Source organism: Mobula hypostoma, chromosome 10, assembly GCF_963921235.1.
Source record: "Mobula hypostoma chromosome 10, sMobHyp1.1, whole genome shotgun sequence".
Lineage (NCBI taxonomy): Eukaryota > Metazoa > Chordata > Chondrichthyes > Myliobatiformes > Myliobatidae > Mobula > Mobula hypostoma.
The window spans coordinates 16729773-16744822 of record NC_086106.1 but is presented as its reverse complement, the minus strand read 5'-3'; the positions used below and the strand labels follow the sequence as shown (position 1 = coordinate 16744822).

The following is a 15050-nucleotide window of genomic DNA, read 5'->3' as shown; positions in this document are numbered from 1 at the left end:
TCAGCCTGAACAAGTACTATATACAGATACATTGAGTGATATTCACGCTGAAACAGTAACTCTGAACAGTGACACAGTGACGCTCACAGTTAATAAACAGCGACTCTATAGTAACACAGTGAGTGACCTTCACCCTGAATTAAACAGTGATTCAGTACAGTAGAGTGTGAACCTCACACAGAATAAAGAGTCACTCTGTACAGTTACACAGAATACATCATCCTGAATAAACAGACTCTCTGCAGTTATACAATGAATGACATGCTCACTGAATAAAGTTACTTTGCAGTTAAGCACTGATCCTCACGCAGATTAAACACTGAATCCATACAGATACACTGACTCCATCAAACAGTACAGTGATTCTGTGTAGATACACAGGGAGAGACCTTCACCCTGAAAAACCTGCCTCCACATAGTCACACACGAAGAAAACAGTGACTCTGCACAGATACACAGTGAGTGACCCTCACCCTGAATAAAGAATGACTGTACAGTTACACAGTGAGTGACCCTCACCCTGAGTAAATCGTGACTCTGTACAGTTACACACAGTGACCTTCACCCTGACCCTCACTGTCAGTAAACAGTGACTCTCTACAGTTACACAGTGACTGACCCTCGACAAATATTCCATACAGATACAATGAGAGATAGCTAGGGGGTGGGAACTGAACTGAAGAGACAGAAGAAGACACGGTTGGTTCAATAGACAATAGACGATAGGTGCAGGAGTAGGCCATTTGGCCCTTCGAGCCAGCACTGCCATTCACTGTGATCATGGCTGATCATCCACAATCAGTATCCAGTTCCTGCCTTATCCCCACAACCTTTGAATCCACTACCTTTAAGAGCTCTATCCATCTCTTTCTTGAAAGCATCCAGAGAGTTGGCCTCCACAGCCTTCTGGGGCACAGCATTCCATATATCTACCACTCTCCGGGTGAAAAAGTTTTTCCTCAACTCTGTTCTAAATGGCCTACTCCTTATTTTTAAACTGCGGCCTCTGGGTCTGGACTTCCCCCAACATCGGGAACATGCTTCCTGCCTCCAGCGTGTCCAGTCCCTTAATAATCTTACATGTTTCAATCAGATCCCCTCTCAGCCTTCTAAATTCCAGTGTATACAAGCCCATTCGCTCCAATCTTTCAACATATGACAGTCCCGCCATCCCAGGAATTAACCTCGTGAACCTACGCTGCACTCCCTCAATAGCTAGAATGTCCTTCCTCAAATTTGGAGACCAAAACTGTACACAATACTCCAGGTGTGGTCTCACCAGGGCCCTGTACAGCTGCAGAAGGATCTCTTTGCTCCTATACTCAACTCCCCTTGTTATGAAGGCCAGCATGCCATTAGCTTTCTTCATTGCCTGCTGTACTTGCATGCTTACTTTCAGTGACTGATGAACAAGAACACCTAGATCTCATAGTACCTCCACCTTTCCTAACTTGACTCCATTTAGATAATAATCTGCCTTCCCGTTCTTACCACCAAAGTGGATAACCTCACATTTATCCACATTAAACTGCATTTGCCATGCATCTGCCCACTCACCCAACCTGTCCAGGTCACCCTGCATTCTTATAACATCCGCCTCACATTTCACACTGCCACCACCCAGCTTTGTGTCATCGGCAAATTTGCTAATGTTACTTTTAATTCCCTCATCTAAATCATTAATATATATTGTAAACAGCTGCGGTCCCAGCACTGAACCCTGCGGTACCCCACTGGTCACTGCCTGCCATTCCAAAAGGGACCTGTTAATCACTACTCTTTGTTTTCTGTCAGCCAGCCAATTTTCAATCCATGTCAGTACTCTGCCCCCAATACCATGTGCCCTAATTTTGCCCACTAATCTCCTATGTGGGACTTTATCAAAGGCTTTCTGAAAGTCCAGGTACACTACATCCACTGGCTCTCCCTTGTCCATTCTCATATTACATCCTCAAAAAATTCCAGAAGATTAGTCAAGCACGGTTTCCCCTTCGTAAATCCATGCTGACTTGGACCGATCCTGTTACTTCTATCCAGATGTGTCATAATTTCATCTTTTATAATTGACTCCAGCATCTTTCCCACCACCGACGTCAGGCTAACCGGTCTATAATTCCCTGTTTTCTCTCTTCCTCCCTTCTTGAAGAGAGGGACATTAGCCACCCTCCAATCCACAGGAACTGATCCTGAATCTATAGAACATTGGAAAATGATTACCAATGCGTCCACGATTTCTAAAGTCACCTCCTTAAGTACCCTGGGATGCAGACCATCAGGTCCCGGGGACTTATCAGCCTTCAGACCCAACAGCCTATCCAACACCATTTCCTGCCTAATATAAATTTCCTTCAGTTCATCCATTACCCTAGGTCCTTTGGCCACTATTACATCTGGGAGATTGTTTGTGTCTGCCCTAGTGAAGGCAGATCCAAAGTAGCTGTTCAACTCGTCTGCCATTTCCTTGTTCCCCATAATAAATTCACCCGTTTCTGTCTTCAAGGGCCCAATTTTGGTCTTAACTATTTCTTTCCTTTTGACATACCTAAAGAAGCTTTTACTATCCTCCTTTATATTCTTGGCTAGTTTACCTTCGTACCTCATTTTTTCTCCACGTATTACCTCTTTAGTTATCTTCTGTTGCTCTTTAAAAGTTTTCCAATCCTCCGGCTTCCCACTCGTCATTGCTATGTTATACTTCTCTTTTATTTTTATACTGTCCATTACTTCCCTTGTCAGCCATGGCCTCCCCTTACTCCCCTTAGGATCTTTCTTCCTCTTTGGAATGAACTGATCCTGCACCTTCCGCATTATTCCCAGAAACACTTGCCATTGCTGTTCCACTGTCATCCCTGCTAGGGTATTGTTCCATTGAACTTTGGCCAGCCCCTCCCTCATAGCACCATAGTTCCCTTTGTTCAACTGTAATACTGACACTTCCGAGTTTCTCTTCTCCCTCTCAAATTGTAGATTAAAACTTATCATATTATGGTCACTACCTCCTAATGGCTCCTTTACCTCGAGGTCCCTGATCAAATCCGGTTCATTGCACAACACTAAATCTAGAATTGCATTCTCTCTGGTAGGCTCCAGTACAAGCTGTTCTAAGAATCCATCTCGGAGGGACTCCACAAATTCCCTTTTTTGGGGTTCAGTACCAACCTGATTCCTCCAGTCTACCTGCATGTTAAAATCCCCCATAACAACTGTAGCATTACCTTTGCGACATGCCAATTTTAACTCTTGATTCAACTTACACGCTACATCCAGACTACTATTTGGGGGCCTGTAGATAACTCCCATTAGGGCCTTTCTACCCTTAGAGTTTCTCAGTTCTATCCATACTGACTCTACGTCTCCTGATTCTGTGTCCCCCTCTATTCACTATTCACCTTCTCTGTTCACAAATAGAGAAAGCTTGGAGACAGTGTGAGAGGGAGGATAGGCAGGTGATAGAGAAGGGACGCGCTCAGACTGATGGTTTGCAATGTGTTTATTTTAATGCAAGGAGTATTATGAACAAAGCGGATGAGCTGAGAGTGTGCACCAGGACTTGGAGCTCTGGCCATTACAGAGACTTGGATGGCTCAGGGACCGGAATGGCTACTTTGAGTGTCAGGCTTTAGATGTTTCAGAAAGGACACGGAGGGAGGCAAAAGAGGTGGGAGCGTGGTACTGTTGATCAGAGATGGTGTCACGGCTGCAAGGAAGGAGGAAGTCATGGAGGGATTGTCTACGGAGTCTCTGTGGGTGGAAGTTAGGAACAGGAGGGGTTAATAACTCTACTGTGTGTTTTTTTTTTAAACAGACCACCCAAAAGTAACAGGAACATTGAGAAGCAGATAGGGAGACAGATACTGGAAAGGTGTAAAAATAACAGGGTTATTGTGGTGGGAGATTTTAATCTCCCAATTATCGATTGGCATCTCCCTAGAGTGAGGGGTTTAGATGGGGTGGAGTTTGTTAGGTGTGTTCAGGAATGTTTCTTGACACAGTATGTAGATAAGCCTACAAGAGGATAGGCTGTACTTGATCTGGTATTGGGAAATGAACCCGCTCAGGTGTCAGATCTCTCAGTGGGAGAGCATTTTGGAGACAGTGATCACAATTCTATCTCCTTTACCATAATATTGGAGAGGGATAGGAGCAGACAAGTTAGGAAAGCGTTTAATTGGAGTAAGGGGAAATATGAGGCTATCAGGCAGGAACTTGGTAGCACAAATTAGGAACAGATGTTCTCAGGGAAACATACGGGAAGAAATGTGGCAAATGTTCAGGGGATATTTGCGTGGAGTTCTGCATAGGTACGTTCCAATGACAGGGAAAGGGTGGTAAGGTACAGGAACCGTGGCGTACAAAGGCTGTTGTAAATCTAGTCAAGAAGAAAAGAAGAGCTTATGAAAGGTTCAAAAAACTAGGTAATGATAGAGATCTAGAAGATCATAAGGCTAGCAGGAAGGAGTTTAAGAATGAAATTAGGAGAGCCAGAAGGGGCCATGAGAAGGTCTTGGTGGACAGAATTAAGGAAAACCCCAAAGCATTCTACAAGAATTGTGAAGAGCAAGAAGATAAGACGATAAGAAGATAAGGCTCGATGGAAGAAGCCAGAGAGTGGTGGTAGAGAATTGCTTCTCGGAGTGGAGGCCTGTGACTAGTGGTGTGCCACAGGGATCAGTGCTGGGTCCATTGTTATTTGTCATCTATATCAATGATCTGGATGATAATGTGGTAAATTGGATCAGCAAGTATGCTGATGATACAAAGATTGGAGGTGTAGTAGACAGTGAGGAAGGTTTTCAGAGCCTGCAGAGGGACTTGGACCATCTGGAAAAATGGGCTGAAAAATGGCAGATGGAGTTTAATACTGACAAGTGTGAGGTATTGCACGTTGGAAGGACAAACCAACGTAGAACATACAGAGTTAATAGTAAGGCACTGAGGAGTGCAGTGGAACAGAGGGATCTGGGAATACAGATACAAAATTCCCTAAAAGTGTTGTCACAGGTAGATAGGCTCGTAAAGAGAGCTTTTGGTACATTGGCCTTTATTAATCGAAGTATTGAGCATAAGAGCTGGAATGTTATGATGAGGTTGTATAAGGCATCGGTGAGGCCGAATCTGGAGTATTGTGTTCAGTTTTGGTCACCAAATTACAGGAAGGATATAAATAAGGTTGAAAGAGTGCAGAGAAGGTTTACAAGGATGTTGCTGGGACTTGAGAAACTCAGTTAGAGAGAAAGGTTGAATAGGTTAGGATTTTATTCCCTGGAGCGTCGAAGAATGAGGGGAGATTTGATAGAGGTATATAAAATTATGATGGGTATAGATAGAGTGAATGCAAGCAGGCTTTTTCCACTGAGGCAAGGGGAGAAAAAACCAGAGGACATGGGTTACGGGTGAGGGGGGAAAAGTTTAAAGGGAACATTGGGGGGGGCTTCTTCACACAGAGAGTGGTGGGAGTATGGAATGAGCTGCCAGACGAGGTGGTAAATGCGGGTTCTTTTTTAACATTTAAGAATAAATTGGACAGATACATGGATGGGAGGTGTATGGAGGGATATGGTCCGTGTGCAGGTCAGTGGGACTAGGCAGAAAATGGATCGGCACAGCCAAGAAGGGCCAAAAGGCCTGTTTCTGTGCTGTAGTTTCTATGGTTCTATGGTTTCTACGTGAGAGAGTAGGACCAACTAAGTGTGACAATGGAAAAATGTGTATGGAACCGGTGGAAATAGCAGAGGCACTTAATGAATACTTTGCTTCAGTATTCACTACAGGAAAAGATCTTGGCGATTGTAGGGATGACTTACAGCAGACTGAAAAGCTTGAACATGTAGATATTAAGGAAGAGGATGTGCTGGAGCTTTTGGAAAGCATCAAGTTGGACAAGTCACTGGGACCAAACGAGATGTACCCCAGGCTACTGTGGGAGGCAAGGGAGGAGATTGCTGAGCCTCTGGCGATGATCTTTGCATCATCAATGGGGACGGGAGAGGTTCCAGAGGATTGGAGGGTTGCGGATGTTGTTCCCTTATTCAAGTAAGGGAGTAGAGATAGACCAGGAAATTATAGACCAGTGAGTCTTACTTCAGTGGTTGGTAAGTTGATGGAGAAGATCCTGAGAGGCAGGATTATGAACATTTGAGAAGGCATAATATGATTAGGAATAGTCAGCATGGCTTTGTCAAAGGTCATGCCTTACAAGCCTGATTGAATTTCTTGAGGATGTGACTAAACACATTGATGAAGGTAGAGCCGTAGATGTAGTGTATATGGATTTCAGCAAGGCATTTGATAAGGTACCCCATGCAAGGCTTACTGAGAAAGCAAGGAGGCATGGGATCCAAGGGGACATTGCTTTGTGGATCCAGAACTGGCTTGCCCACAGAAGGCAAAGAGTGGTTGTAGACAGGTCATATTCTGCATGGAGGTCGGTGACCAGTGGTGTGCCTCAGGGATCTGTTCTGGGATCCCCTATTCTTCGTGATTTTTATAAATGACCTGGATGAGGATGTGGAGGGATGGGTTAGTAAGTTTGCTGATGACACAAAGGTTGGGGGTGTTGTGGATAGTGCAGAGGGCTGTCAGAGGTTACAGTGGGATATTGATAGGATGCAAAACTGGGCTGAGAAGTGGCAGATGGAGTTCAACCCAGATAAGTGTGAGGTGATTCATTTTGGTAGGTCAAATATGATGGCAGAATATAGTATTAATGGTAAGGCTCTTGGCAGTGTGGAGGATCAGAGGGATCTTGGAGTCTGAGTCCATAGGACACTCAAAGCTGCTGCACAGGTTGACTCTGTGGTTAAGAAGGCATACGGTGCATTGGCCTTCATCAACCATGGGATTGAGTTTAGGAGCCGAGAGGTAATGTTGCAGCTATATAGGACCCTGGTCAGACCCCACTTGGAGTACTGTGCTCAGTTCTGTCACCTCACTACAGGAAGGACGTGGAAAATATAGAAAGGATGCAGAGGAGATTCACAAGGATGTTGCCTGGATTGGGAAGCATGCCTTATGAGAACAGGTTGAGTGAATTTGGCCTTTTCTCCTTGGAGCAATGGAGGTGAGAGGTGACCTGATAGAGGTGCATAAAATGATGACAGGCATCGATCATATGGATAGTCAGAGGCTTTTTCTCAGGGCTGAAATGGCTAGCACGCGAGTGCTTTGAAGTACGTACAAAGGAGATGTCAGGGGGAAGTGTTTTTTTCACGCAGAGAGTGGTGAGTGCGTGGAATGGGCTGCCGGTGACGGTGGTGGAGGCAGATACGATAGGGTCTTTTAAGAGACTCCTGGATAGGTACATGGAGCTTAGGAAAATAGAGGGCTATGGGTAACCATAGGTAATTTCTAAGGTAAGGACATGTTCAGCACAGCTTTGTGGGCTGAAGGGCCTGTACTGTGCTGTAAGTTTCGATGTTTTCTATGACATTCACCTTAACACAGTGATTCTGAAGAGTTACACAGAGATGATCACAGTCAATAAACAGTAACCCTGTACAGTTACCTTCACTCTGAACAAACAGTGACTCTCTACAGTTCCACAATCAGTGATATTCACCCTGAATAAAGTGACTCTGTAGAGTTACACAATAAACGACCACCGCACTGAACAGTGACTCTCCACGGTATGACATTAAGTGATCATTCACCCTGATTAAACAGTGACTATATACAGTTATACCGTGACCTCCCCATGTAAAAACAGTGACTCTGTACAGTTACACAGTGAGTGACCCTCACCCTGAATAAACAGTGACTCTGTACAGTTACACAGTGAGTGACCCTCACCCTGAATAAACAGTGACTCTGTACAGTTACACAGTGAGTGACCCTCACCCTGAATAAACAGTGACTCCATACAGTTACACAATGACCCTCACCCTGAATAAACAGTGACTCTGTACAGTTACACAGTGACCCTCACCCTGAATAAACAGTGACTCTGTACAGTCACACAATGAGTGACCCTCACCCTGAATAAACAGTGACTCTGTACAGTTACACAGTGAGTGACCCTCACCCTGAATAAATGGTGACTCTGTAAAGTTACACTGTGAGAGGCCTTCACCGTGAATAAACAGTAACTCCGTACAGTTAGTTACCTTCACCCTGAACAAGCAGTGACTCTCTACAGTTACACACATAGTAACCTTCACCCTGTACAGTTACACAGTGAACTCCCCATGTATAAACAACAGTCACTCTGTACAGTCACACAGTGAGTGACCCTCATCCTGAATAAACAGTGACTCTGTACAGTTACACAGTGACCCTCACCCTGAGTAAACAGTGACTCTATACAGTTACAAACTGAATGACCCTCACCCTGAATAAACAGTCACTCTGTACAGTCACACAGTGAGTGACCTTCAACCTGAATAAACAGATACTCCATACAATGTGAGTGACACTCGCGCTAAACAGTCTCTCTGAAAAGTTACACAGTGACGGTCAAAGTTAATAAACAGTGAATCTGTACAGGGACACAGTGAGTGACCCTCACCTTGAATAAACAGTGACTCAGTACAGTTACACAGTGAGTGACGGTCACTCTGAAAAATACCTGTGTCTCTGTACAGTCACACAGTGAGTGACCCTCATCCTGAACAAACAGATACTCCATACAATGTGAATGACACTCACGGTAAACAGTGTCTCTGAAAAGTTACACAGTGACCCTCACAGTCAATAAACAGTGAATCTGTACAGGGACACAGTGAGTAACCCTCATCCTGAATATAAACAGTGACCCTGTACAGTCACACAGTGAGTGACCCTCACCCTGAATAAACAGTGACTCTGTACAGTTACACATCAAGTGACCTTCACCCTGAGTAAACAGCGACTCTGTACAGTTACACAGTGACATCTGTGTATAAACAGTGACCCTGTACAGTCACACAGTGAGTGACCCTCACCCTGAATAAACGGTGACTCTGTAAAGTTACACTGTGAGAGGCCTTCACCGTGAATAAACAGTAACACCGTACAGTTAGTTACCTTCACCCTGAACAAGCAGTGACTCTCTACAGTTACACACATAGTGTCCTTCACCCTGTACAGTTACAGTGAACTCCCCATGTATAAACAACAGTCACTCTGTACAGTCACAGTGAGTGACCTTCACCCTGAACAAACAGATACTCCGTACAATGTTTGTGACACTCGCACTAAACTGTGTCTCTGAAAAGTTACAGTGACCCTCACAGTCAATAAACAGTGAATCTGTACAGTTACACAGTGAGTGACCTTCACCCTGAATAAACAGTGACTCTGTACAGTTACAAAGTGAGTGACCTTCACCCTGAATAAACAGTGACTCTGTACAGTCACACAGTGAGTGACCCTCACCCTGAATAAACAGGGACTCTGTACAGTCACACAGTGAGTGACCCTCACCCTGAATAAACAGTGACTCTGTACAGTTACACAGTGAGTGACCCTCACCCTGAATAAACAGTGACTCTGTACAGTCACACAGTGAGTGACCCTCACGCTGAATAAAGTGACTCTGTACAGTTACAGTGAGTGACCCTCACCCTGAATAAACAGTGACTCTGTACAGTTACACAGTGAGTGACCCTCACCCTGAATAAACAGTGACTCTGTACAGTCACACAGTGAGTGACCCTCACGCTGAATAAACAATGACTCTGTACAGTTACAGTGAGTGACCCTCACCGTGAATAAACAGTGACTCTGTACAGTCACACAGTGAGAGACTCTCACCCTGAATAAACAGTAACTCTGTATAATTATGTAGTGAGTGATTTTGTTGAGTTAAACGTTGACCTTCTGATTGATCTGTGAGTTATTAATGGATACAAGCATACTCTGATTGGAGCATGTTACTTAGGGCAATGGCCAGACTCTAAATGTTGTGGGTGACACACAGTACCGTCTGTTGTGTTACTGGGTGTAATGAACAAACTGGTTGATTGGTCTGTTTAATGATCTCTGGTATCTCGTGACGGCAGGAGTTAGTCAAACTATCTGATTGGTCAGTAAGTAACTGAGGTCAGCAGCCAGAGTGTGTAATTGATCAGTGATTTGAAGAGGGCACTTTCATCCATCAACGAGTCATTCAGGCCTCAATAAACAGGCAATCCGATTGGACTGGCTGCTGTGTTGAAGCACAGAACGACTCTTCCTGATCAGGTGTTAACAGATACGGACAGACTCTCTGCTCAGAGTGGTTTGGGCACAGAAGTAGACTTTGATTGGCCAGTTAGAGTCTGACAGAGAGGCATATCGACTCTCTGATTGGTCACCCACCTCCGCAGAGGCGCATGTGCAATACAGCCGCTGCTGCCCACGACCCTCCCACCACACCCACCTTCACTCAGGCACAGGTGAAGTGGGTCCGGACCACGCAAGTCCAAAAGTCAGGCCGGTTCTTTCAAGCGCACAGGCGCACCAGGTCGACGACCGGTACTCGGTACCGCCGCGGATGCGCAGTGCGGCGGGGACCGTCGTTCACCTCCCTGCGCGCAGGCGCAGTGCGGCCCGGCCGCTCGCCACAAACAAGTGGGGCGGCGGTTTAAGTCCAGGCCCGCTGCCGCCCGGGTTCCTGCCCGCCCACCGCTCACCCCCTTCAGCCGCTTGATCAGCGCGTTCTTGGAGCCGCTCTTGGCCAGGCCGCGCTCCTCCAGGGCCGCCTTCAGGTCGGTGACGCGTAGTTTCTGCAGCTCCCTGCCGTCCAGAGTCACGTCTTCTAGATCCGCCATTTTCCCTGCTCCCGCTCGGGCCGACAAGGTGGGGGGAGCCGGAGAGGAGGAGCCGCCACCTCGGCTCTTTCCGGCGAGGCTTCGGCTCTCTCCAGTCGACGCCCCGCCCTCACGTGTCACTCTCCATCCATTAAGATTTCGAGGCGACCTCCCATTGGCCAATCTGTGATTCTCTCTCTTCCCATTGGCCTGCGGCCCAAAGCTCTGCGGTTTCCCATTAGCCGATTAGCGGCCGTTGCTCCAGTTTCCCATAGGCTCGCCAACCTGACGAGTTTACTTCCCATTGGTTGGGCGTGCAACTCGTCGCCTGCGTCCTTCTGGGTTGCTTGGCGTCCGATCGCCGCGGTTCAGCAATGGTCAATCCCAAAACCCGCCCATTAGAACTGTCTTCTAATCTGTAGCGGCTGTTTCCGAGGCAAAGCGCCATTAAACCATCAAACTACACGACGCCACCGAATTTACTGAAGAAAATACACAAGTACAGCTGGTAATCACAACGATATACTTTAATCCTTTTTAATTAACCGCGGGGCCAACTTCGGCAACTTTCGTCCACGTTCGGGTCTTTCCGCCGTTCTGGTGTCTGACCGTTCGCCCAGTAGCCAAACGTTACCGCCCGCCTTGCCCTCACTGGGCGGGGCCAGCGGCCGGAAGTGGGGCCGCCGCGGCTGTTTAAAGGGGCAACAGCAGGTGAGTTCCCGAGTCTGGGGCACTGTGCATTAAACAAAACGTTAAAAATGACAGGGAAACACCAGACAGGATTGTGAGAGGAATGTCAGGAAGAGGAGTCAGTAGAACATGTAGTTTTGTGTTGCAGGAAGTATGGGATACAGAGAGAGATGATGAGAAATAAATTAAGGGAGTTGGGGGTGCAGGAATTCACATTCAAAGGGTTGCTGGGCATGGGTGAGAGAGCACAAGTCCGGGTATTTTTAGCGTTTTTAAGGGGTACAGGGTTTTTTTTTATAGAATATGACGAATGAACAGGAATAGGATACTAGGATGGTCAAAGATGGGAGGGTGAAGTGTAGGTTTGTATGTGTGTGTATATATATATATATATGTGTGATTGGGTGAAGGGATTTAGAATGTATGTCTAGTGCACATTCTGGAGCAGAGGGTGGTGGTAATGCACCATTAAGCTGCATGCCAACTGCCGTAAAACAAGATACAGACAGACAGACAGTTCCCGAGTCTGATCAACACCTTCGGGGCAGCACAGTGTGTTTCTCTGGGGAAAGTTCTTGGAAACTGCGGGGGCATTTCGCTCCCTCTGGACTACTACAGGGTCTAGAGGGGCAGTTCGGCTGCTCTGGTCTGGAGTTTAGAAGAATGAGGGGGTATCTCACCTAACACACATGAAAGTTGCTGGTGAACGCAGCAGGCCAGGTAGCATCTCTAGGAAGAGGTACAGTCGACGTTTCAGGCTGAGACCCTTCGTCAGGACTAACTGAAAGAAGAGCTAGTAAAAGATTTTAATTCCACGTCCCATTCCCATTCTGATATGTCTATCCATGGCCTCCTCTACCGTAAAGATGAAGCCACACTCAGGTTGGAGGAATAACACCTTATATTCCGTCTGGGTAGCCTCCAACCTGATGGCATGAACTTTGACTTATCTAACTTCCGCTAATGCCCCACCTCCCCCTCGTACCCCATCTGTTATTTATTTATATACACACATTCGTTTTCTCTCTCTCCTTTTTCTCCCTCTGTCTCTCTCACTATACCCCTTGCCCATCCTCTGGGTCCTCCCCCCACTTTTCTTTGTCCCTGGGCCTCCTGTCCCATGATCCTCTCACATCCCTTTTGGCAATCACTCGTCCAGCTCTTGGCTCCATCCCTCCCCCTCCTGTCTTCTCCTATCATCTCGGATCTCCCCCTCCCCCTCCCACTTTCAAATCTCTTACTAGCTCTTCCTTCAGTTAGTCCTGACGAAGGGCCTCGGCCCAAAACGTTGACTGTACCTCTTCCTAGAGATGCTGCCTGGCCTGCTGCGATCATTAGCAAATTTTATGTGTGTTGCTTGAAATTCCAGCATCTGCAGATTTCCTCATGTTTGGGTATCTCACCTGTCGCTTATTGGAAAGCCTAAGGTAGAGGTGAAGATTATGTTTTCAACAGTGGGAGAGTCTAGGATCTGGGAGTGTAACCTCAGAGTTCAGTGACTTCCCTCCAGAACAGAAACGATGAGGATGTTCTTTATCCAGAGGATGGTGAATCTGAGTCGTTGGGAAACCTTGGGGAGGCTGACAAGTTCTTTATTGGTAAGGGTGTCAAGGGTTACAGGGAGCAGGCAGGAAATGCAGTCGATAGGAAATCAGCAGACTCGATGGGCTGAATGGCTTAAATCTGATTCTGTAACAGTATAGGGGGAAATGGAATCATGCAGTCTTAGATTAGAACGAGAGCGACTCATTTATTCGGAGATAGAGGACAGATTAAGACTCATCAGCCCACCAGTTCCCACCTACTTCCTCCCCTCGCATTATTTCCCTCTACCACATGGGGGGGGGTAGGGCTTCATCGATAACCCCACGCAGTCACCATGGTGTGGGAGGAGATCTGAGAACTCAGGGAAAGCCACGTGGTCACAGGTAGAGCGGGCAAACTCCACACAGGCAGTGCCGGTGCCTGGGATCGGACCCAGAGTCTCCCTATCGGACCTGCTAGGCATTGGGGGAGCCGCCATTGGGAGAACCCAGTAGGCTGGGCATCCGAAGGACACGCCGTGCTGGTGTCGGGGCAGGGGAAGGGACACAGACACCAGCCTCTCCCCTCTCTTCAGCACCTGGGACAGAGATGGAGGGGTTGGGTGGGGAGCAGAGGAGAGGCTGATTGGGGGGGGGCAGATTGACACATGGAGACAGGAGGGGGTGTGGGGGGGGTGATCTGAGGCACACTGCATCTTTCCCCCCTCCCGCTCCCTTCTACACAGCTCTGGGATGAGGGTCAAACGCACGCTGGTTCCCCTCTCTCCTCACCCGCAGCAACCTGCAATGTGGAGGCAGAGGAGAGGGAGGTGGGCAGGGTAGGGGTTGGAACAGGATTGACACACTAATTCCTCTCCTCTCTCCTCCGGGCACGTGGCCAAGTGGTTAAGGCATTGGACTGGTGACCTGAAGGTCGTGAGTTCGAGCCCCAGCCGAGGCAGTGTGTTGTGTCCTTGAGCAAGGCACTTAATCACACATTGCTCTGTGACGACACTGGTGCCAAGCTGTATGGGTCCTAATGCCCTTCCCTTGGACAACATCGTTGTCGTGGAGAGAGGAGACTTGCAGCATGGGCAACTGCGGGTCTTCCATACATCCTTGCCCAGGCCTGCGCCCTGGAGAGTGAAGACTTTCCAGGCGCAGATCCATGGTCTCGCAAGACTAACGGATGCCTTATTTATTTCTCCTCTGGATTGGAGATGGAGCACGAGAGCTCTCCTCTCTCCCCACAGTCACAACACCTCACCCCCACCCCCAGTATGGAGATGGGGGTGAGGACAGGGAGGGCTCTCACCTCTGGCCCCAAGCCCTAGGGTGGAGATGAAATGGGAGAAGGGTTGGAACGGGGCACTGACCTCTCTCCCCTCTGCCCCCAGGGTGGAGATGAAATGAGAGAAGGGTTGGGACAGGGCACTGACCTCTCTCCCCTCTGCCCCCAGGATGGAAGCGGAAGATGGGACGACTCCCCACGCGCAGAGCACTCTCAGCACGGAATTGGAGGACAGGACCTCTCCCCTCTTCCCACAGCCCCCCCACGGGATGTATCCACAGAGCCCCTCCCAGCAGATAGCTTGCGTGGTTGGTTGGTTTGGCTTCTGGCCCCCGGCCCAGCGGGAGTGCTTCTTCCACCAGCTGCTGCAGGGGGCGGTGCCGGGCAAGGCGTGGGGCCTGCTGCCATCCCTGGGGGCCCTGGGCGTCTCCAGTGAACCCCTCAGCCTCGCCCAGCTCCAGCTGAGCCAGTGGGCCCGCTGGTTCCGGGCCTGGGGCCCCGACGACAGGAACCGGTTGCTGGCCGCCCTGGAGGAGAGCGAGCCCGCCTTCGCGGACCGCTTCTACCGGGAGCTGGCGGGGAGCGCGGGAGAGGCCTGATTGCCCCCTTTCCCCGGCCCGGCCCGCTGCTCCCCTGCCGTCGCCGACCCCGAGTGAGATCTGAAGGTGTGGGCTCGCAGGCCGCTTCGACAGAGAGCTGGCCGGGGTGGTGGGCAAGTCCTCCTCAGCCCTCCCTGCCCCGTCGTCGTGGACTGCTTCTATCGATACCTGGCGGGAGCGTGGGAGAGGACATCGCTCTGCTCACTGCCGTGGTGGTCTACTGCGACTGACAGCCCGAGAG

The 15050-nt window shown here is 48.4% G+C and overlaps 2 protein-coding genes across 4 annotated transcripts in view; one reads left to right on the top strand and one right to left on the bottom strand.

Annotated features, from left to right (window-relative positions):
• LOC134352683 (apoptotic chromatin condensation inducer in the nucleus-like) overlaps positions 1-10738 on the bottom strand; it is a 109480-nt gene extending 98742 nt beyond the window's left edge. The window contains exon 1 of the mRNA XM_063060069.1: positions 10590-10738. Coding sequence (XP_062916139.1) covers positions 10590-10727 — 138 coding nt within the window. The 5' untranslated portion in view covers positions 10728-10738. The remainder of the gene's footprint in view (positions 1-10589) is intronic.
• On the top strand, positions 10286-14962 carry c10h14orf119 (chromosome 10 C14orf119 homolog). Of its 3 annotated transcripts, none has more exons than XM_063060077.1 (2): positions 10286-10664; positions 14380-14962. In XM_063060077.1, exon 2 carries the CDS (start codon positions 14381-14383, stop codon positions 14807-14809), a length of 429 nt encoding a protein of 142 aa, XP_062916147.1. In that variant the 5' UTR covers positions 10286-10664; position 14380; the 3' UTR covers positions 14810-14962. The 3 variants fall into 3 exon arrangements, with proteins under 3 accessions (XP_062916147.1, XP_062916145.1, XP_062916146.1); XM_063060075.1 differs by lacking the exon at positions 10286-10664 and adding an exon at positions 11075-11214; XM_063060076.1 differs by lacking the exon at positions 10286-10664 and adding an exon at positions 11278-11417.
• Positions 14963-15050: the final 88 nt, after the last annotated feature.

What these genes read in the sequence shown, in the direction of transcription:
- c10h14orf119 (XM_063060077.1), top strand. Translation starts at nt 14,381, where the DNA reads ATGGAAGCGGAAGATGGGACGACTCCCCACGCGCAGAGCACTCTCAGC.